General features: G+C 34.6%; 1 protein-coding gene across 2 annotated transcripts in view; it reads right to left on the bottom strand.

The window, feature by feature from the left end:
* LOC150100862 (uncharacterized) overlaps window positions 1-23697 on the bottom strand; it is a 116291-nt gene that overhangs the window by 18388 nt on the left and 74206 nt on the right. The window contains exon 5 of one of the 2 annotated variants that reach the window (XM_090401171.1): window positions 273-478. In XM_090401171.1, coding sequence (XP_090257297.1) covers window positions 273-478 — 206 coding nt within the window. The remainder of the gene's footprint in view (window positions 1-272; window positions 479-23697) is intronic. The other variant, XM_090401172.1, reaches the window with a different exon arrangement.

The raw sequence follows: 23697 nt of genomic DNA, 5'->3' as shown, positions 1-23697 counted from the left end.
ACATCATAACAATATCAGCATATGTATGTATATATATATATATATATATATATATATATATAGATAGATAGATAGATAGATAAAAACACGCCATTCAATTATGCTAAACATGCATATCTTACTTATTGTATAGAGTCCTTCAAATCATGATTTCTCTAGAAGCGAAATCTCCCTATTTAATTGAGAGTTAGAATTCGTGCTATTTCTAAATGTAATAATATTTATCAATAGGACAAAAAGAAAGAAAGAAAGAAAAAGAAAGGTGGCATTACACGCTTACTAGGATAAGGTGGATGTCCAGCTGTCAAAGGATGTGATGCATGTTGTGCAGGAAGCTGCAGATCTTGGTGACGATCCCTTCGGCATATACAGATGGCAATTCCCACTACACATAATGAACATACCACAAGAATGCTGACAATAATGGCTACAAAAACAGTTACCCCTAACCCAAGTATCTGATTTGTAGAACTTTCATCTTAAAAAGAGAAAAAGGAAAGAGGGAGATCAATAAATAGTCCTAAACAGCTATTCATTCAAAATAAATTTTAGATTCACTTCATAAAATTGAGGATAACCTAATTGAAATATCAACTTTAAAGTATAGTGCAAAGAACTATAAATGATGCGGATTATCTGGGCTTTTTTTTTTAACCAACTCACTCTCCAAATATACTGCAGATGCCAAGCGCTTTCCCCCTCTTGATGACTCTGACCATAGCTTATTTACTTTTCTACAGATTGCCATTTACTCAGTCTTTGCACTACACAGCAGTAAACAGTGATAATAATTCAACATTTCTCAAATGGTTCAAGTTAAAAATAAAAAATAAAAATCTAGCCTCATCCTACACCTGTACACAAACCAAACAAATGCATCTGATAAAAATTCAAATTCAGCAAACTTACCTTCTGCTCAAATGGCAATTGTCTTCTAGTCTCTTGCCAAGGCTTTTTTTTTTTTAATACTACCAAACCCATGACAGGTCATTTGCACACCTACAGTGAATTTTGTATTATATTCTTAACCCACAGTGGATAGCCTAAGAATTTTTTTTTCTGTTTTTATTCATTTTATATATATATATATATATATATATATATATATATATATATATATATATATATTTGTATTTTTAATTCATTTTTAGAATCTGGAAACCCTGCTATAGAGACCAAACTTGGAACTTTTCCAAGCGACTTCAGGCCTCCAATAAGTCAGGTGGTGGTCTCACACCAGAATATGAAATTATTATTATTATTATTATTATTACATGACACCTCCAAGGAGTCCAAAGACTCATCGAGGGAGGGCACCTACTCTACAACTCTCCATCTCCACTGCGTCATCTACATCAATGCCATCTACTGCTCATCACCACCACTAGTATTTTCACAGACAATCACAAACATCCATGCCCACGGCAGGATTAAAACCTGCAGCCTTTTGACTGGAGAGCAGACACTAACCACTCAGGCCAGCATCTCCCACCTGAAATATATTTAGGTGCAACTTCTACCATGCTTTCATCTCTTACAAATCCAGATGACACACCATGCCATTAACCTTAGATGAAACTAACTGAGAGAGAGATAGAGAGAGAGAGAGAGAGAGAGAAATAAATAAAAGTCAGCCACCAAACTATTGTCCCATTCCCCTTACTCAAGCATCTTGGGTAAGGTCAGTCAAAACCCACCAATCAGTGATCACAAATATGGCTTCTGCCATTCTAGTTCTAGCATTTCTCATAACCATTTCTATCTGCCATTGAATACAAGACATGGTTTGGAGAAATGTGCAGTCACTGTTAACATTTGACTGCCATTTCCAAAGCATTTGATCAGGTCTACCATTAAGTTCAAAAATATAATAACGGAATAACTCGTAAAATATTATTTAATAGTATAATTTTTGCCTGTGTATCGCAGGCATCTTCGGTACATTTATAAAGCTAATTGAACAATAACTGACAATTCCAAAGGGCGCCACCTAAGTAGCTAATGTAAGATAACTTAAAAGGTCAATAAATTTCCTAACTAAAAAAAAAATACACACACACACACATATATATATATATATATATATATATATACACACAATAAAAAGTTAGGAAAAATTAGCTGATTTATAAAGTACTATCTCCCATAAAGGGGATAGACGTAAACCATCGAATCTGTTTAAGTTAGGAGAGTGAAGTAGAGTTTCACATGTTTCTTTATAAAGCCATTCCATGAGGAACCGACTTTTGTGAAGGACTCTTGTCTTGTTCCTGCTAGTCCAGACTGTTCAGGTTCAAAGTATTGAATATAAGACTGCTGTTCTTCTAGCCGAATAAAGGCAGATCTTCCTGTTTGTTTGAAATAAGATAATCCACAAGAGCAAGGAATCTGGTAGACACCTGGATAACTAAGATGTGGAAGCTTGTCCTTTGGACAAGTGAGAAAAGGTCGAAAGGCAACAAAAATATTCAGTGATTTTAAAACTTTTGCTATACGTTCACTAATACCATGCACATAAGGGATAGGAATGCACATTATTTCTTCTATATTTGAAGAGGAAGACATTAAAACTACTCAGAGCTCTTTTGATGAAGAAATTCTTATATCCATTAGATAAGAAGGAGGAAATAATATATCGCAGTTCTTTTTGTAACAGATCGTTTGAAGAACAAAGGAACAACATCTAAAATGATCATAATATCCGAAACGTCCAAAAGAAGATCTGAAATTTTATTTTTGGACGTTTTGGATATTATGATCAGTTTAGATGTTGTTTCTTTATTTACAAATGTTCCTTTATCTGAAAGCATTGAATTACTGCAACAAGAATTTCCTTCAGACATTGTAAAAATATTTTATTTTGTAATACATTCTAGTTATTTTTCCTTTAAAAACAAGTTGTATCAACAAATTGAAGAAACAGCAATGGGCAATCCTCTTTCTCCTATCTCCAACTACTTTATGGAACATTTTGAACAACGTATCTTTGACAACATTTCTCTCAGACCTACTCATTGGTTCGTATATGTCGATGACATTTTTGCTATATGGAATGGCTATTCTGATGAACTTCAACAGTTTCTCACTAAGTTAAATGCACTTCATCCAAGGATTCAGTTTACCCTAGAAGTAGAATCAAATAAGCGGTTAGCCTTTTTAGATCTTCTAATTCTTCACCAACCAGATGGTAACCTACATTTCTCAGTCTATAGAAAGAAGACTCATACATGCCATTATGTCCATGCTGAATCTCATCACCATCCCAGTCAAAAGGCAGGAACTACTAAAACACTGGTTCATCGGGCCCACTCCTTTTGTTCTTCAGATGATCTATTACAGAAAGAACTGCAATATATGACTTCTTCCTTTCTATCTAATGGATATAAGAATTCCTTCATCAAAAGAGCTTTGAGTAGTTTTAATATGTCTTCCTCTTCAAACACAGAAGAAATAACGCGCATTACTATCCCTTATGTACAAGGCATTAGTGAACGTACAGCAAAAGTTTTAAAACCACTGAATATTTTTGTTACCTTTCGACCATTCAGAAAAATCTCCACCTTTCTCACTTCTCCTAAGGACAACCTTCCACATCTTAATTATCCAGGTGTTTACCAGATTCCTTTGCTCTTGTGGATTATCTTATTTCAGACAAACAGGAAGATCTGCCTCTATTCGACTAGAAGAACATCAGTCTTATATTCAATACTTTGAACCTGAACAGTCTGGACTTGCAGAACATGCCATCACTAGACATAGAGTTCATTGGAACAAGACAAGAGTCCTTCACAAAAGTCGGTTCCTTATGGAAAGGCTTTATAAAGAAACATGTGAAACTCTACTTCACTCTCCTAACTTAAACAGATCCGATGGTTTACATCTATCCCCTTTATGGGAGATAATACTTTATAAATCAGCTAATATTTCCTAACTTTTTATTCTATATATATATATATATATATATATATATATATATATATATATACAGGGTGTTCGGGATAAATTTGACATATTTATAATTAATTATATTTTTCCGTAAGTTACATGTATTAACACACACTTCTCTTCATTTAAAAGTTTGGACCCTTCTTCATTCATATACAAGATGTCAGAAAGGATGGATAGCTGGAACCCACCTGAATCATGGAAGAGAATAACTTGTATCATGATGATTCGTGCCCGCCATCAAAATAAGGATATTACGACTGCTGCCCAATGCTCCCTGAATACAGTAAAAACAATCAGGCATGAACTAGAGACTTGCAATGGTGACTACGAGGATGTAGCAAGAAGAAAGATCCCTAGCAGACGATCTGATTGCGTTCGTACAGCAGAATTCCTCGCAAATCTGCAGGAACAGGTGTTGAAGAACCCTGGCATTGGAATTCGGGCTTTGTTCGTGGAGTTGCTAACTGTAGTCAAGCCCTGGATAACAAGGGTAGCCAATGGTAGGCCGTATGTATGGCAGCAGGATTCGGCCCCTTGCCACACCTCTGGGAAAAGTCAAAAATGGTTGTCTGAAAATTTCTACGACTTCACCAGTCCAAATGTTTGGCCTCCAAACTCCCCAGACCTTAACCCCATGGATTATTTTGTATGGGGCGCAGTTGAAAAAGACACCAATCGCACTTCCAGTAATACAAAAGCCCAGTTAATGGATAAAATTAAAACAGTTTTTGCGGCCCTTCCCAGGGAGACTGTAGCATCAGCTTGTTCGAGGTTCCGAAGCAGAATTGAAGCTGTGATCGATGCTAATGGTGGTTATTTTGAGTAAATCTTGTTGATAGTATTGTAATTAACTCTGCCTGTAATGTTTTTTTGTCAATTCATTAAATTTAATAGATACAAAGAAGATTTTCTTTTTCCTTACGAAACTGTCAAATTTATCCCGAACACCCTGTATATATATATAAATATATATATTTTTTTTTTTTTAGTTAGGAAATTTATTGACCTTTTTAGTTATCTTACATTAGCTACTTAAGTGGCGCTCTTTGGAATTGTCAGTTATTGTTCAATTAGCTTTATAAATGTACCGAAGATGCCTGCGATACACAGGCAAAAACTATACTATTAAATAATATTTTACGTGAGTTATTCCATTATGATATTTTTTGAATTCATATGTCTGCTCACGGTATTTCCTTATTAAAACATAGGTCTACCATTGAGGCCTACTTCCATCCATCTATTCATTGGACATCAACATATGGTCACTCAGATGCTCAGTGATGTGTCACACCAGTCCTTGCCAAGTGGTCCTGTTGTATGCTTTTCTGGAGGCTTCAACCCTCTGAAGATTAATCACTCCAGACATGCCATCCATCCATCCATCCATCCATCCATCCATTTCATTGACAGTCTATTCCTTCCTCTGTTTCCAGGAACTTTACCTTCTATTACTATTTTGAGAAGTGTCCCAAGTATTTCAACTTTCTTCTGTCAATATCCTTAAGAAGCCTTAAAGTTTCACCAATCCTTTCTAGCACACCAAGCCATTTGTCCACCTTTCAGAATATGATATCCTCAAAAGCCTTCTGTAACACCTACTTACCAAGCTGTATACTAGCCTTAGTTGCTGTCGCCATAATTTTCCAAAGAGTAGCCATCTTATGGTCTCTCCCCCACCCCATCCCTTGCAAACTGCCAAGTTCCGCTATTCAAATTTCTTTATCAATGTCAGGATACTACTCTCAGGGATCTGTGAATTTGTCCATTCTTCCTCCCATACATCCTTCCTCCTCAAGCTCTCGAATCTGCTATATCTAACATCTTAAATAATGGTCTCCTTGCCATTCTCAGTGGCTGAGGATAATCTAATGAACTTCAATGGTAAACACAGTTTTATCTTTGATTAATTTCTCCTTACTTTTGATAATACTCAGATCACAAGTGAAGATCAGATTTCTCTTTTAGGGCTTGCTTACATCTCATATCCATGAGACACGATCAATTGGGCGATGGTCAACTGGGCACCAGACATCTGGGCAACAAAATAATAGATCAAATATGCAATGCTATTCTATTGATCTACTACCCTGTAAATTTAAATATTTTTTTTAAGAAACGAGTTAAAAGAACGGAATAAACATAAAATTTGAAAAATCTCGCTTATAATTAAGTTTATTTTTACTGTGTAGAATTACGAAATTGTATAGAAGTTATATTGAAATTTCCCATGCAAAAAATGAGGTCAGCTAGTCAATAAATATTTTCGTTTATATCATAATGACAATATCAATTTTTGATCATGAAAGTTATGCAATGTGGAGCCAAAGCATGAATGAATTATTTGTGAATGGCACATTTTTACTTTTCCCCCCTCTTTTGGCTCAAATTTTTTTTTTATTTTGGCTGGAAAGGATGGAAGTCCTGTTTTCCCTGTTTTATATTGTTTACTACCTAATAAGATTCTTGAAACATACACAAAATTATTTTATATGATACCTGAAATGTGGCCATTACTTAATTCCGAAAATATAAATGTTGATTATGAAATTGCCATTCATCAAGTTTTATATATAGTATTTCCACAAACTAACAATAAATGGCTGCCTTTTTCATCTCGTACAAAATCTTCGTAAGCATTTAGTTTCATGCAAACTTTTAACCAGATACAATTCTGATGCGCAATCGCTTTAAATTCAAAAATGATCACTTCACTTGCTTTCGTTCCAGAACAAGATATTATTTACACTATTTCTGAACTTGAGAATATTTATCCAATGAATTTGAACCAATTTTAGAATGGTTTACGAACAGATACATAGGTCATCTAAGGAATAATAGAACCAAGGCTCCACCGAATTTTCCCTCAAACGTTTGGTCTGTGTACCAAAGAACAATAAATGGAAGCGATAGGACAAATAATTTTGAGGAAGCCTGTCATCGAGAATTGCAATTGAGCTTTGGCAGCAGCACAAGTCATCCAAATTTATGGATATATAAATGGACTACAAAAATTTCAAAAAACATATGCTGTTGATTATGAAAGAGCAGTAGCAGGTTTTCAACATCAGCACAAACGTAGATGTTATGATGAGGCTGGCCAAAGAATTTTGGAAAAAGTTATAAATTACGATAGGGAAAACATAATAGAATATTTATGTGGTATTGCATATAACTATAATATTAATTAATAAATTTAAAATAAAAATTTTGTTTTGAATTTCATATACTATTTGGTTTTAATGTATATATGTAACGTGTAAATATGTTTGTTAATTACAAAATAATATTGATAAATGAATTAAAAAACTACATTTTTTCTTTATTTTAATATTGTGCAATTATACCTTTTCATTTTTAAATCATTTTCTTTTTAACCATCTCTTTCTTAAATGATCCTACAAATTTTGATATATGATATAATTCTTCAAAAACGAATTCTTCGAAAAAATAAAATTTTTAATTTATCGAAAATAAGAATATTGGAGGCAAATTCACGCAGGTAAGCTTAGGTCGTTAGGTCTGGATTATTTTTTATTTTTATTTTTTATTTTTTTCAATTATGTGGAAATAACTCATAATATAACTCATAACCATATTTATATTTTACCAATATTTACAAAAAAAAAAAATCCGACAAATCGTATCAAAATTGTAAGTTTCTGTTGCTCACATGACAGTCTCCCAATTAACCTTCACCCACCTGGCTATCACACAGTTCACCATCGCCCATTGTGAATCGCTTTTCAGACCACCCTCATAGTTCCTTACTTATGTAGACATCTTTACACATGATTGATAGGTCCGAACTGGACGAACACAGAATTGTTCTCTCTTCATAATAATTTTCATAATAATAACCATTCCCATCATTAACACAGTTATCTAATGTTGTTGCTCTTACTCGCATTCTAACAATTCCTCCCATCAGAATTCAATTTCCCTGACTTTCTGTGTTAGGTCTCATATCAATTAATAATTTTTCAAGACTCCTGATGCCAAATGCATTGAAATGTCGGCTGTCCCTCTTATACAAATCTAATCTTTCCCCAAATTCACTATACATCCAAAAACTCTCATCCATTCCTTCTAAACTGCCTGCATTGAATTGTTTGCCATCATAGTCCTTCTTAGTAATTAATTTCCATTATATCTAGGTAATATACTAACGATTTTTACTTCCTTATTCTTCACTCTCACTTCTTCCACCAACCTTTTCACATACTGAATTTATTGCTAGTTAAGTCATCATTGATATCTACCAGAATTAATTTATTAATAACTCAATTTTAAATATTAATTAAGTTATAAGTTATTTTGCTTTGTTTTTCCATTTTTCAATTACTTGCGTTATATTTTTAATTTTTGCTCTGGGAAAACTTGACATTAGAAATTGCCCATCAATGGCATGTTTTATGATAGAGTCACCATACCAAATAACGTCCTTCTTTTTACAATCAACTTTACTTACCAGATTTTTGTTATTATGCACTAACTTACTGATTCTGTGCTTCTTTTTTTTTTTTTTTCCATTTTGCTGCTGAACTTTTTATTCTTCCTGTTTCCTCTAAATGCTGCTTGACTTTCTGTAATTCTCTCATCATCTGTCTAAAAATGTCCTTTAACTTAGCGATTTCAGAAGTTAAATTATTTTCAATATCCTCTTCAATGTCATCTTTAGTGGAGAAAACCTTCTTTTTCACTAATTTTTTGTTCTTGTTAGCGTTCCGTTTCTTCTGCATGTTTGGTGCTATTTTGCAGATGTATTTAATGTTATAATATCACAATAAAATTATGTTATATAGACACTAAATACTTTAAAAATGCAAAATTCTATTCTAATATATACTATAAAACACTAATTTTCTAAAGAAAAAGCACAACAAATTCTACACAGTCCATCACTAGGTAAAAAATAAGCTAATTATTGCTTCTGCTGCATATCTATTTTAGGTTGTCATGTTGTGATTAATTGGTTACCTCAGAGTACAACTGAGTGATCTCCCAAATGATGAATGCACATCGTATCCTCTTGGTGATCAATATTCCATTATCACAAAAACTGATAATCGACACAAAGGAATCATTTAGAATCATCAGCATCCCCCACTAGATGTGATAAGTATAGTAAACATACAAAAAAACATTTTATGACATAAAGCAGACGATTAAACTGAAACCTCTTCTGATTTTTCTTACTCGACTAAAAATTCTCACTTGTCACAGATGAGCAGACAAGTGCATTTTTCAGGCCTTGTCTATGACTTTCAGCTGTTCAAGAAGTACAACGTATTCTTCCTTTTCCCCACACATGATCACACATGGTGCAGTTCTGTTATAGATTTTACAACCTTTCAATGTGGGGAGGGCCTATACATAAAAAAATAATAATAATAAATAAATAAATAAAAAATTTTAAAAGGGCCAGAATGCTAAATTAACAAACTGGGTGTCTACTATAGATTAAATCAAGGGAGCAAAAGTTTATACAAAATGAATATCAGAATGCACACAAACTTCACAAGAGAAAAATGCTCTTGATGATCCTATACAATCAATAACAATGGAACTAATATACTGAAGTAATGACAATTTTTCACAGTGCAAGTAAATAAAACAACCATTTTTAATAAACTATCATTCCTAAATATTACACTACAAGGAATAGAAGTCACATAAAATGTTACTTTCAAAATACTCATCTAGGGGTCTACTTAAACTGAAGTATCTAATACTACAATATTTTCCAGAAGTTTATCCTGTGGTTCCCTATTTCATTAAAGAGTATTTTCTTAAGTTGAACCAGAGTAACTTTATTAGTCTAAAACTATGTCCACTGGTATGCCCCTCTTGGAAAAATATAAAGAATAACGATCAGAGCTTCCTCCACCCTTTACATGAGTTGCCTCAGCTTGCACTACCTTCAAGGGTCAGGTGCTGCACTATCCAGGTATTTGCTTATGCTTGGAATCGCTGAACTATATATAGGTTCTATATTTGGCATGAAACTCTTTGAGTTTCTTATTTGTCTAAGAAACAATATGGGATATAATATCCATTAACTTATATAAAGTATCCTTATAGTTGAACTTGTATATTAATTTTAACAGCTTTACAGATTTCATTCAAATCCACTCTTATTCACCTTGTCTTTGAAGTTTGCATCCCACAAACTAAAGTTTATTGATAAGAGTAACAACGCATTCCAAAATCAAAAATAAACCACACTTTTGATGCAATCATTAAAAAAACTTGAGCAGAAAATAAGAGAAAATTATATTAAAAATCATCCAAAAACCTTCCTACTTCATCAACAGTCATAGCATAAATGCAAATATAAATTATGCATACATCACCACTTAAGGCAGTGTTTCTCATTAAAGGAGTCATATTTTTCAACAAACAGTGCAATTAGATACAATCAGGATAAAAAAACAGCACTAACTAATGAATCACATCCCCCCCCCCCCCCCTACAACAGAAACTGATGTATAGACTAAGCAAAACCACATGTTGCCGGTGGAACATATGGTTTTGCTTGATACCACCCCGTCGTTAACATCTTAAAACTTAAGAAATATATAGCGAATGTGTTTCAGATATTATGGAATTCGGTTGAAGGGAATTAGCATTTCAACTCAACTGTTGAAATGCTAATTTGTCTTTGGTTCGTGCGATCTTTTGTTAATACCATACCAATCATATGCAGTTCTTCGCTGCTCTACTTATCTCAAGTCTTGTAAATTACTGGTAATTTTTGCTTGAAATAATGGGAAAGAAGATGACGCTATTTGGGCAGACAACTTTGACGATGCACACAAAGAAACTGTTCTTGATGCCAAAAGTAGTGATAGCGAGTAGGAGCTTCTTAGTAAGTCGCACCATTTTCAGTTTTTTTTCTGAAAACTTTAATTTCCAAAAATCTCCACACATATCTCGCAACACGATTTTTTAGCTTTAATTTTGTGAAAAAAAGTTAGAGTTATATTCGAGTAAATATGGTATTTTTTTTAGCTTTCAAATTCTTATGTATGGATCATTGGTTAAAGTTTAGATTTCTAAAAACCCCAAAAGAGAGCAATATAGCAAATACAAGTAGCTGTAAGCAACAAGAAAATGCTGATATTGCATCTGGATCAAATGAAATTGATAAGAGTGTGTCATCTGACTTCTCTAGAGAGCCAACTAGGAAGAGGATGAAACTCTTCTTAAGTATGGTATGAATTACTTGAAATGTGGATTTTCATGGACGGGAAATGAAAAGGAACCTATTCCAAATTTTGTTCTATTAGAAATAGATCATATTTTTTGTTTACATGAACATATAAATTCAAATAAAAAAGATATTTAATTTTTAATTAATATTTTAAATTAATTTATTTGTTTTTAATTAATTTATTTATTTTATTACCAAGTACCCCCTAATTAATTAATTAGGGGGTACTTGGTAATAAAATAAATTTATTTTATTACCCCCTTATCCAAAACATTTGTCACCCTATCATAAAACATAAGCAGATTGCTAAAACAAGACCTTTCCTTCATAAAACCTGCTGACCATCATAGAGAATCTTATGTCCATCAACCTAATCTTGTATTTATTCTATTTCTAACCAATTTTTCCAACACTTTGATCACAACTGCAGATATGCAGACCAGTCTATAACTATAAACTTCTGTTCTCAAACCATGCTTGTGGAGAGGTATTATTTTGCCTTAGGAACCTTCTCCCACTGCAAAACTTTCATTAAATAACCAGGACAAGGAATGGCTGAAGTACAACTCCAGTAAAGTATGTGATAACACTTCCTGATTAGTAATTATGGCAGAACTGCTAGTATATGGAGAATTTTAGTATTTTGCAGTGACAATGAACAGTAAAATATACATTTTATCACCAAGGAGACGTGATTTTAATGCCAACAATCTATCGAAAACATTCTGATCCATGACAACAATGACTGAAGTCTTGATTGTAATCATTAAGTTATTTATCTATTCTTAGGTTTTCGTTAATATGTATCCTCGAGGAGTTTACAGGATACTATGATAGCACAATGAGATAAGTTAACATTATTATTAACTTTCCATCAACAATTTTCATCTAAATTAGTGTGTCACTTATCAGCACTCCAATATTTTTAAATATCTGTCTTCTAGGATGTTTCTGACTGTAATAATCAACCTAGATCTTAGTTCTTCCTCTGGATCTTTTTCCTGCACATTCTGGCATAAAATACCTGTAAATGCAATTTTACATTTTATAATAAAAAGACAAAATTTGTATAAGGCAGTTTCAACTATTTTAGAAATCCTATTCATTCTCTGTAAAATCTTGAATAATCTAATTCATCAGAATACATCTAAATGAAATTTAAAAAAGTCACAGTGGCAAGTGGACGTGAACTTATGCATAGTCACAAACAAAATCCATGCCTCAAATGCAGGATATTTCAGAATGGAGTTCCAAACAAAAAAAAAAGTTTGCCACATTTATAGAGTATAGTTCTATCTATACTTTGCATACTATTTTGACACACAATCCTTTTCAACTGTGCCTTCTTATATAAAATATATAATGTCTTGGTTTATACAAATCTTATGTAGAGTAACAACTATTCCTTTAAGCTTTTGTTCAATTTTAAAATAGACATCAAGAAATACTTCCTTTTGGAATGTTCTTTATCTCTGACAGTTGTCACATAAAATAGTGCTATATGTACGGTGACCATACGTCCTTTATTTAAGAGCAGTTCTTTATTTCACTGCTCTGTCCTTTAGATTTATTATTTTTCTAAAATGGCCATTTTGTCCTTTATTTTGTGAACTGAATATTGGTGCATAGCACATGGCCCATAGATTTGTAGGCGAAGATCGAGGAAAGTGTTTTGTTCATTTCCAGTCAATGGAACTTAAATATAAATGACGGCGAACTGTTCGATGAAGTTTCGTGTATTAAAAGTTATGTCACCAATGAAAAGATCAAAGAATGGCAACAAAATTATGAGTCCTACCAACATAGATGGGTTAAAATTTTTAAATATTGCACAAATAAACACATATCTTTTAAAAACATTTTAAAAATGGTTGAATTTTGCTTGTCTCCCTGGATCTAATGCCCCTACTGAACGAGTATTTTCATTAGTAAACAATATGTTGACCAGTGAAAAAATCCAATTAAAAATCGAAACATTGAAAGCAAGCATTTAGACCAAATACAACTTTGACATGAATTGTATACAGTTTTATAAATTTTTAAAACACAAACCTGATTTATTAAAAAAAGTTCATTATTGTGAAAAGTATCAAAATTAAATTTTGATAAAGTAATAATATGACTGTTTAAAATACTATGTATATGCTTATATTTTACAATAAATGTTATAAAGTTTTTTAGTTTTAGTGAAACAAATAAATGCAACCTGCTTTTTTTTTTATTATCAAACAATTTCTAATTTGTCCTTTATTTTCTTCAAAAAAAAATATGGTCATTGTAGCTGTATGGTTTCCTACACAATAAATAATGGAAAAAACTCACGTAGAAAGATTATTTATTAGTATAATTTTCGCCTGTGTGTCACAAGCATCCTCAGTACATTAAATTAAACACTAACTGACAATTCCAAAAAGCGCCACCTAAGTAGCTAGTGTAAGATAACTAAAAAGGTCAATAACTTTCCTAAAAATAAAAATAAAAAAAAAAATTTTAAAAAAAAATAAAAAATTAATATAATAAAAAGTTAGGAAAGATTAGCTGATTTGTAAAATACTATCTCCCATAAAGGGGACAGACGTAAGCTGTCGGATCTGTTTAAGTTAGGAGAATGAAGTAGAGTTTCACGTTTCTTTATAAAGGCGTTCCATGAGAAACTGACTTTTGTGAAGAACTCGTCTTTCTCCAATGAACTCTGTGTCTAGTGAAGATGGCATGTTCAGAAAGTCCAGACTTTTCAGGTTTAAAGTATTCAATATAAGATTGGTGTTCTTCTAGCCGAATAGAGGCAGATCTTCCCATTTGTCTGAAATAAGATAATCCACAAGAGCACGGAATCTGGTAGACACCTGGATGATTAAGATGTGGAAGCTTGTCCTTAGGAGAAGTGAGAAATGTGGAGATTTTTCTAAACGGTCGAAAGGCAACAAAAATATTCAGTGGTTTTAAAACTTTTGCTATACGTTCACTGATGCCTTGTACATAAGGGATAGTAATGCGCGTTATTTCCTCTGTGTTTGAAGAGGAAGACATATTAAAACTACTCAAAGTTCTTTCAATGAAGCAATTCTTATAACCATTAAATAGAAAGGAAGAAGTTATGTATTGTAGTTCTTTCTGTAAAAGATCATCTGTAGAACAAAAGGAGTGGGCCCGATGAACCAGTGTTTTAATTGTTCCTGCCTTTTGACTGGGATGGTGATGAGATTCCGCATGGATATAATGGCCTGTATGAGTCTTCTTTCTATAAACTGAGAAATGTAGGTTACCATCTGGTTGGCGAAGAATTAGAAGATCTAAAAAGGCTAACTGCTTATTTGATTCTATTTCTAGGGTAAACTTGATCCTAGGATGAAATGCGTTTAACTTAGTGAGAAATTGTTGAAGTTCATCATTTACCTCTTTTAAAACTTATATGGTTTCCTTATGTGGCCGTTACCCATTTAAAACTATGATACTGTAAAATTCTATGTGGTAAAATTTTGTAAAAATGTTTGACATCGATTTTACAGAGGTCATAAATCATGTGGAAAGAACAAAATTGTACATTACTGTATATTAACGGTGAAATACTGATTGTAAACTTGTATCAGTAATTGACAAAAAAAGAATGACATAGAATTGTTCATAAATTATAAATATTCTAAAGGTTCAAACTGTACATTACGTTGATATTTGTTAAGTTCTGATGTAAAGTTGTAAGGGTAAGAGAATATTAAAAGTATTTCTGCCTCGAGTTAAGAGGATTACACAAGATTATGTTGGCAACTTGACAGTGAACAAAAAAGGTATTGAAGGTCATTCAGATGTGGAGATTTTGATGCCAAAACTGAAGTTCAAGACAACAGCGACATCAAGATTCAGGGGTCTCCAACCCAAAAACAAGGAACTTTGGAATCATACAGAAGAGGTCTTGAGAACCTTAACAAGGAGACCTGGAGTTTTTCTCATCTTGCTGCAGTTCATTTGCCTGCTCAGACTTCTGAGATTTTGTTGGAGTGTGACTCCTGGGCATGGGGAAACCAGGAGAGGCAGATTATTCTTTGGAGATGTATTTTCAGTAATGGAACGTGCCACGTGCAATCAGATACATGCTGCCTACAGTAGATCCAGAACCGACGGTGAGCTATGCCACAATTCCCGGAAGAGAACTACAGCAGGATGACCGCCAAAAGCCTGTTCAGTGAAGGCTAGTGTATAGAATGGAAGAAAGCAGTCAGCAGGACCGCCACAAATCTTCAAAGCTGGTAGGACTGTATATGTTTCTGCGAATTTGTGAGTAGATTCTATTGTATTAATGCTGAGGTAATGATTAAGAATTGTATGTCCACTGAACATAGCGCTGTTAAAATAACTGTACAGTCGCTATAAGAGATAATTGAGGCCGAACGTTAACTAGTATATATTAGGAAGAATGTTATCCAACGATGCAAATTGTAACAGCTAGATAATTGCCTAGATTTTGTAAAGCAAGTTATTTAAGCATTGTAAATGGAAGATCTAATTTGTAAGGTTATGAATTGAACTTAAGATAGGCATCAGAGTGAAATTGTTCAATTGTATATTAGATTGCATAGTTGCTTAAGATAAAATAAACATGTTTTGTTTGTTTAAAACTATCGGCTGATCTTTGACCAATGCACTCACAAAAATAACCGAATCTGTGTGCTTAAATTAGAGAAATTGCTACGACTGACTATTTAAGTAATTATTTTAGAAAGTGATCTATTCTATAAGTGTTATAACTAATCTTCTTGTGCTGTAAAATATTCAGGGTGGTGCAGTCGAAAAACAATATAAATTTTTCCCGAGTTACTTAGCATGGGAGATAGTTAACTGTGACTGTGAATTGTCTATTTCATAGGTCCTTTCACTAACAGTGCTAACACTTGTAGAAAGTATAAAGGATTGCAAGTGGGGGGTCTAAGTTAATCGGATTAGATTGAATAAGGTAAAGATTACTTAACAGAGAGTTGGTCCGCGCGGTTAGCCTAGTGGTTATGCACTTTGCAACCATATGCCTGGGGAAGGAGTGTCCTAGGTTCGATTCCCGTCGGTGACGTGAGGGGCTGAAGGATCTTCCTCAGCCATAGCCAAGTTAGCCAGTCTTGGGCGTGGACAGCAGGGTTTTTCCCCCAGTTTATTCTGGGGTTTTTCATCCCGCAAAGCAAACAAACTGGCCTTGAGAACTCAACACTACAGGCCATAGGATACACCAGGGCATAAGGCTGACCACCTTATCCTGTAAACGGAGTGAGGTCCGATGATCATTGGACCCTCGACACTGCAAGGTAAAAGAGGGTATAAGGAAGATGAGATGAGATGATGAGTTTGAAGTTAAAGTAGACATAGGAAGGATAAAAAGAAAAGAGTAAAAATAATACAAAGGCACAACCGACATAACTGAAATAATTAATAACTAACATAATCAACAACCAACATTATTTAACAATGCTTTCGTATCATGGGTGGACCAAGGATTTTTTTCCTTTTTTTTTTTTTGTATTTTTTATTTTATTTTATTTTTTTCAGTCTGGAAGCCCTACTCTAACGAGACTAAACACGGAACTTTTTTTCAAGCTACTTTTGACCAGTCCCTGAGTTAGTCGATCTTGGGCATGAGCAAGCAGGTTTTTTTCTCCTGGCAACTTAGATTTTTCATCCCATAAACTCATGAAAATTGTCCATAGAACTCACACTGTTTCAGATAATAACATACTGCATTGGGATTAGTGACTGCAAGATGGAAGCAGTCGTCTGCCACTCTTCACTGGATAGTGTTTATAATTAGTGATAGTTTTGGGCTAGCTATCTCCGAACTGACTACCAGTCAAAATTGAACTTTCCCCCTTAGTCTTCAAAAGTTAGATTTCCTACTCCTCATAGGAAATAAAAGACATCCAAAAATTTATTCATTTATTTATTTTGGTCTTTTTATTGCTGATTTTCATACCAAATTTATTATAGCAATTATTCGATTCAGTTCAGAAATCCTGAAGACTTACTTTTATGGAACAGTGACGACTAGATTCATTTTGGCATATGAATCATCTCTAAAGTAAAGATCTGAGATTAACTACAATTTTGATTACAGGTTTAATGCCACTTTCCTTCATAATGTGATCCATATAGATGAGGAATAACAGGAGACAGACAGCACCTTTATCTTATATCCAATTGTACATCAAACCATCTTTCTCTACTTCCCTCATTTCTAACTGCTGACTTGCAACTTACATACAAAGTATGTATTACTTTTTATAATGTCCTATTTGTCCCGTATAATTGTAGTATTTTGAGAAGCTTTTCTCTTGGCACCTTTATTCTTTTTCTATATCAATAAAATTTAAATACATATTCTTGTTATCATTCCCACATTCAGTATAATTAACTTTCTTATAAATGAAAACTATGAGAGTTCTACTCCAATTGTCTGAAATTCAACCTTCTAACCAGGCCTTATGAATTATGCAATTTAATTATTATAAACTTTCATACCTCCATATAAGTATTTGTGATCAACTATCACTACTCCAAATATCCCTTTCACATTTCCAGTTTCTGATGGACTTTTCTATTGAATATTTTGTATTCTATTGCTGAATCTTTCAAATAAAGATTATTCAAAAGATTATTAAATCTTTACAAATTAAAGATTATTGTTTTTTTAATTCTTTACTTAATGTACGGTGCTGACAAAAAATTGTGCAAAAAGACATTTCTGGATGGAATATGTCCACCATGAACTGTGATGCAGCTCTGATAACATCATACCATGCTTAGCACAAAGTGATTCAGGAGTTCTTGAGGCAAACTGGCCCACTCCTCCTTCAGAGCAAGGATAAAAATATGTTTGTTTGTTTTCTGAAGGAGAATTTTGAGCAGCAGCATGTCTCCCTATTGCATCCAAAACATGTTCTATGGGGATAGAGATCTGAAGAGCGTGCTGGCGACTCGCAATTAATATCTTTGGTTTCCAGAAGTATCTCCACTGCTTGTGTACAAAGTGGTGTGTGGCACTGTCATTCATAAAAATGAATTCTTCACCTACAGCACCACAGAACAATTGAACATGACATTGAAGATCTTCAAAGCAATATCATTGGCCGGTCATAGTCCCTTTTTTATCCATTAAACATAATGCCTCCCCACACCATGACTCCAGCACTGCCATATCTATCCCTTTCGAGAACATTCTCGCAATGGTAAGCAGTACCACTTTCACACCAGATCAAGTGGTAGAGAGAATCAGAGGAAAAGCTAAAACGACTCTCTTCTAATAAGAGTACATTACCCATTGGTGTCTTGTCCAATTTTTATGGATACAACACCACTGAAAATGTGCTATACAATGAGCTGTGGATAAAGGGATGCAGATTACATGCCTTTGGGCTTATTGGCCTACTTGTCACACACATCTTTCCAAAGTTTATCAAGATGTCTATGTACCTGTGCTCGAATGGAGCTAACTTGCAAGCTGACCTGCCATGGTGCATCGATTACATTTTGCTGTTATAACCAACAATTTCTACATGTAGTAGAGTGTGGGCGACCTCTTAGAAAATGTCTGGAATACACTGGTTTGAAACACCACCCAGAGCCCAAATACAATACTATGTGAGATTCCAAGCTCTCTGTGTAATTCTGCGGCATTCTTCAACCTTTCCAATAATTCTTTCCAACATGAAGTCATTTAGATGATTTCTTTGAGACATTACAAGACATCCAAGTTTGAAACTTTATTCCTTCACAAAAAGAGCTTCCTTCAAGCATAATTTACTAATTGCAGCCTTTTATCTTGCTGAGTGATACTATGTGACCACTTGGAGCACAATTTGAAAATTTGAATGTGTACCCGATTTCTACTCGAAATCGTCAGTTATACAAATTACCAAAAGCTGATTTGTCTGAATTTGCAGAAATAATCTTTAGAAATAGTGTTTGTCCTTAGGTTTTGGATGCCAGTGTATAACTTGATCTCTTACATTTTTTTTTTCTGTATTTTCTCATAGTATCTGCTAACTTAATAGGAACTTTTTTATATGCTTTCTCCTTTCCATAACTGCCTCTAATGTTCTGCAACCACCATGAAGTTCAAGTTTTTCGATCCTTGTAAATGTTTTCACCATACAGGAGAAGTGTATGTGAGGATTAAGTAAACCTGATATCAACAAAGCCATAAGACTTGATGATTGATGGAAGTTTCTCCACTTGGTTATGCTACCAATTATATATTTGGTTTAATCCTTTATCCATGTGTAAGCAAACAAAGTTTGCACATGAAGTATTTTCAGGACTGGGGCAACTCGTGGTAAAGGTGGTATAACTTCACATCACTTGCTTTAGTATCCCATAATGCAAAGCACATATCCTTATGTATAAGGCTATGCATTATGGGAAGGGTCACTACCCAGACTAGTTTCGACCTTTACTGAGGTCTCATCAGTGGGAGCCAGACTTCAGAAATATGACTTCTACATTACTTCCACCTTAGTATCACCACCTCTGAGTCCGGCTCCCACTGATGAGACCTCAATAAAGGTCGAAACTGGTCTGGGTAGTGCATAGCATTATACATACCATAAGGATATGTGCTTTGCATTATGGGATACTAAGGCAAGTGATGTGAAGTTATACACCTTTACCACGAGTTTCTCCAGTCCTGAAAATACTTCAGGGCAAACTTTGTTTGCTAACACTTGGATAAAGGATTAAACCAAATATATAATTGGACTCTTGATATATCACCGTGTATCTTGTGGGAATGTTTCATGGAGTTAACAAAAGCTTTTGACACAAGTCTTAGATTAGCCAAAGTTTCAAGGGAGTAGAAATGGCAAAATTGTTCTGCTTCATAAAGGAGGGGGGGGGGGTGATAAGATTAAGGCTTCAAATTATAGGCCAATCAATTAGTATGGAGTTGTGGTCAAGGTGTTGGATTGACAGCTGCAGAATTCTCTTTAATGGACAGCATGGGTTTGCTAAAGGAAGATAGTGTTTTAGAAATCTGCTTATTTATTATAACAAGGTGACGAATACATTAGACATGGAGGATGCATATACAGTAGTATATTTAGATTTTGCAAGGGCTTTCGATAGATGGCCGCATGACAAACTAGTAATTAAATTGGAACAGATGGGATTGGATAGTAGATTAGTGCATTAGATTGAATACTGGCTGTGTGATAGGTATCAGTAGGTTGTGTATGGGTGAGTGATTATCCCAGAAGAGCAAAGCTACTAGTGGTGTGCTCCAAGGATCTGTTTTTTATTATTATTATTACGTGACACCTCCAGCGAGTCCAAAGACTCATCGAGGGAGGGCACCTACTCTACGACTTTGTGTCTCCACCACTCATTCCACCAACTACAACTAACCGCAACTACACCAATGCCATCTACAACCCACTACCACTAGTGTTTCCATAGACAATCACAAACATCTATGCCCATGGTGGAATTTGAACCCACAGCCTTCTGGCTGGAGAGCAGAAACACTAACCACTCAGCCAACCAGGCCAGTTTGGGAACATTGTTCTTTAATTTTTATGTAAATGATATTGAAAAGAGCTGAAATGGTGATATAAAGCTGTTTACAGATGATGCAAAGTTGGGGAGAGTTACAAGAAATAGAACAGATGTAGCTTTGCAAGAGGACCTAAAAAGACTGTCTGAATAGGCAAATGTGAGAATGTCAGTTTAATGTAGCAAGTGTTGTAAAGATTTAAAAGTTGAGAAACAAAGATGGGATTCAGAGTACAGGATTGGTGGGGATATTCTAGAGGAAGTGGAAATGAAAGATTTTTGTGGACATTTTGCTATAATTGTGAGGACAACACAGAAGATTATGGAAATGATGCAGAGAACACTGATGTGTAGAAGTAAGGATGTTTTGATTCCACTGTACAAGATTTTGATCAGGCTGCATATTATTGTGTACAGATTTGGTTGCCAGGTTTTCAAAAGGATGATGAGATGTTGGAGAGGGTGCAGAGATGATTGACTAAGTTGGTTTCTGGTCTCCGGAATGTGGAATATGAGGACAGATTGAGAGAATGCAATTTAAACAGCCTAGTTGGAAGACGGGAGGCATGATCAAGACATAAGTTGGTAAGGGATAATTACCCAATTAGTGTGGATGAGATTTTTCATAGAATATCTAGGTGGGAAGAAAGAGAGGCCAACCCTGGAAGCTGCATAAGGTGGGTGTGAGCAAGGGGGGGGATGAGGAGCAGATTTTCTGCATGGAAAGTGGTGTGTGTGAATGGAATGCATTGCCTGAGAGTGTGGTGAGTGTAGAGACAGTGAATACATTTAAGTCAAGGTATGATGAGCTATGCATGTGAGAGTGGAATCTTCCGCGATGAGTCTTTTGATTCCATGGAGGTCTGTTGATGATGATGATGATCATAGTAATAATAATAATAATAAAATATAGGTAAATCAATCAAATATTTTCTTCATAGTTTACCAGTGACTCCAAGTTTTCATTCTTGCTTTAAAACAGTTTTTTTTCTTCTCAAACAACATTTGTATAGTTAAATCTACAGTTCATGTCTAAAAGCTGCTCGTTTAAAACATTCGTCGAATTTATAAAAATTTATCAAATCAAAATACAGGAACTGTATTAAGAACACAACACTTTAACAGATACTTCAAATTGCAATAACAAATATCATTATTATTAGACCCTTCCAGGGAGTCCAAAAACTCATCGAGGGAGGGCACCTGCTCCACAGCTCTGCCTCCACCGCTCAAATCCACCAACTGACCGCAACTATACCAATGTCATCTACCGTCAACCACCACTAGTATTTCCAAAGACAATCACAAACATCCATGCCCACGGTGGGATTCGACCCACAGCCTTTTGGCTAGAGAGCAGATACTCTAACCACTCGGCCAGCAGGCTAGCAATTTTTATCTTAATATTTTTTTTAATCTTAATATCAATATTAAGATAAAAGAACCTGTAGCTCAGCATATGAATCTACACTGCTCCCATTAAATAACTGACTTACTGTACTGACATTGTAATAAACTGATTTTTATTTTGGACAAATGATAGTCCAACACCAATTTTAAATATACTTATTAATAAATATTCTTGAGCAAAAATTGTTAGAAAATAATTTTCGCTCAGTTGATGTATAGATATTGTGTGTGTGTGTGTGTAATTTATATATATTATTATTAATATGTTATTAATATCTTAATATTAATTATTTATATATATATATATAAATAATTTATATTAAGATAGTGAATCTGTTGCCATGGTATGACAGAGTAGAGTTGAGAAGGAGGGCCATAATTGTGAATACCTATGCTTAGGTTATGCAGGAGGAGTTGTGTGGAGTGAGTATGATGGGCGAAAGGACTTACACAAGAAGGGTGGTTTGCATCTGAATGGATTTGGCGTGCAGAGATTGGAAAAATTGTTGCTGAATGAAGTGAAAGTGGATGTGCACAATCAGGGAAACTAGAGCTTTGGGAGGAGGGGGGGACTGAGTGGATATGCAGACATCAGTAAGGCAGCTGAGTGTAAGAATGTGTATAATATGCCTGGGTTATTATGAAGGATAACAAACCAGAATGGGATTTATGTACACTAATGCCAAGAGTATTAGGAATAAGAAGGTGCAATTTTTGGCCTTGGTTTGCTATTCCTGGCCACAGGTTATTGGTATTAGTGAGGACATGGCTAACAGAAGATGATATAGTTAGTGGGATAGAATGTGAAGGGTATAGTGTATTCAGGAAAGACAGAGAGAAAAGAATGGCAGGGGGACTGTTATTGATGATAGCTGATGAACTGCAGCCAAAGAGAATAGAAGTTCAACTGCAGGATAGTGAAAATAGCACATTTGAGGCTATCTGGTATGAGATTGACGCCAGCAGAACAAAATATACAGTTGGGTTGCTGCTATAGACCAGGTGATGCAATAGATGATGGAGATAGTATGCATAGACAAATAGATTCAATGAGTGGAGGACAGGTAATTATTAGGGGATTTCAACTATGGTAACATTGATTGGAAGGAGGAAAGGACACATGGGAGGAAGAAAATGGATTTTATGCAGTTACTAAGGGATAACTACCTGAGACAGCATGTAATGGAATATACTAAGGGTTCAAGACTGCTTGATCTAGTAATTGAATCTGAGAATTTGACTATAATGAATATGACCACATTGCCACCAAATGGTGAGAGCAATTATCACCTGGGAAGTGGCTAAATGTGTGGAATTTTCAATTGAGACAGGGTACATGTGGAATTACCAGGCTGGTAAGTATGACAAGCTTAGGAGATTGTTTGGATCAGCGCCACGGCATGTAAAACTGCAAGGACTGGATGTTGATAGTGCATGGGAAGTGGTAAAGGACTGTTTGAAGGGGGTAATGGCTGACTGCATATCTAGAGTCTGGGGAATAAATCAAGTGGGAGTTAAATGGATGAAGCTTGAGCTGTAAAAATAGAAACAATTGTGGAGGGAATTTAAGGAGAAAGGTGACCTGCAGGCACACGAACAGC

This window comes from Typopeltis vanoorti, chromosome 12 (assembly GCF_054136105.1).
Source record: "Typopeltis vanoorti isolate ZY-2024b chromosome 12, IOZ_Tvanoo_1.0, whole genome shotgun sequence".
Classification (NCBI taxonomy): domain Eukaryota; kingdom Metazoa; phylum Arthropoda; class Arachnida; order Uropygi; family Thelyphonidae; genus Typopeltis; species Typopeltis vanoorti.
The sequence above is the reverse complement of the archived record's forward strand: the minus strand, read 5'-3'. Positions and strand labels throughout refer to the sequence as shown.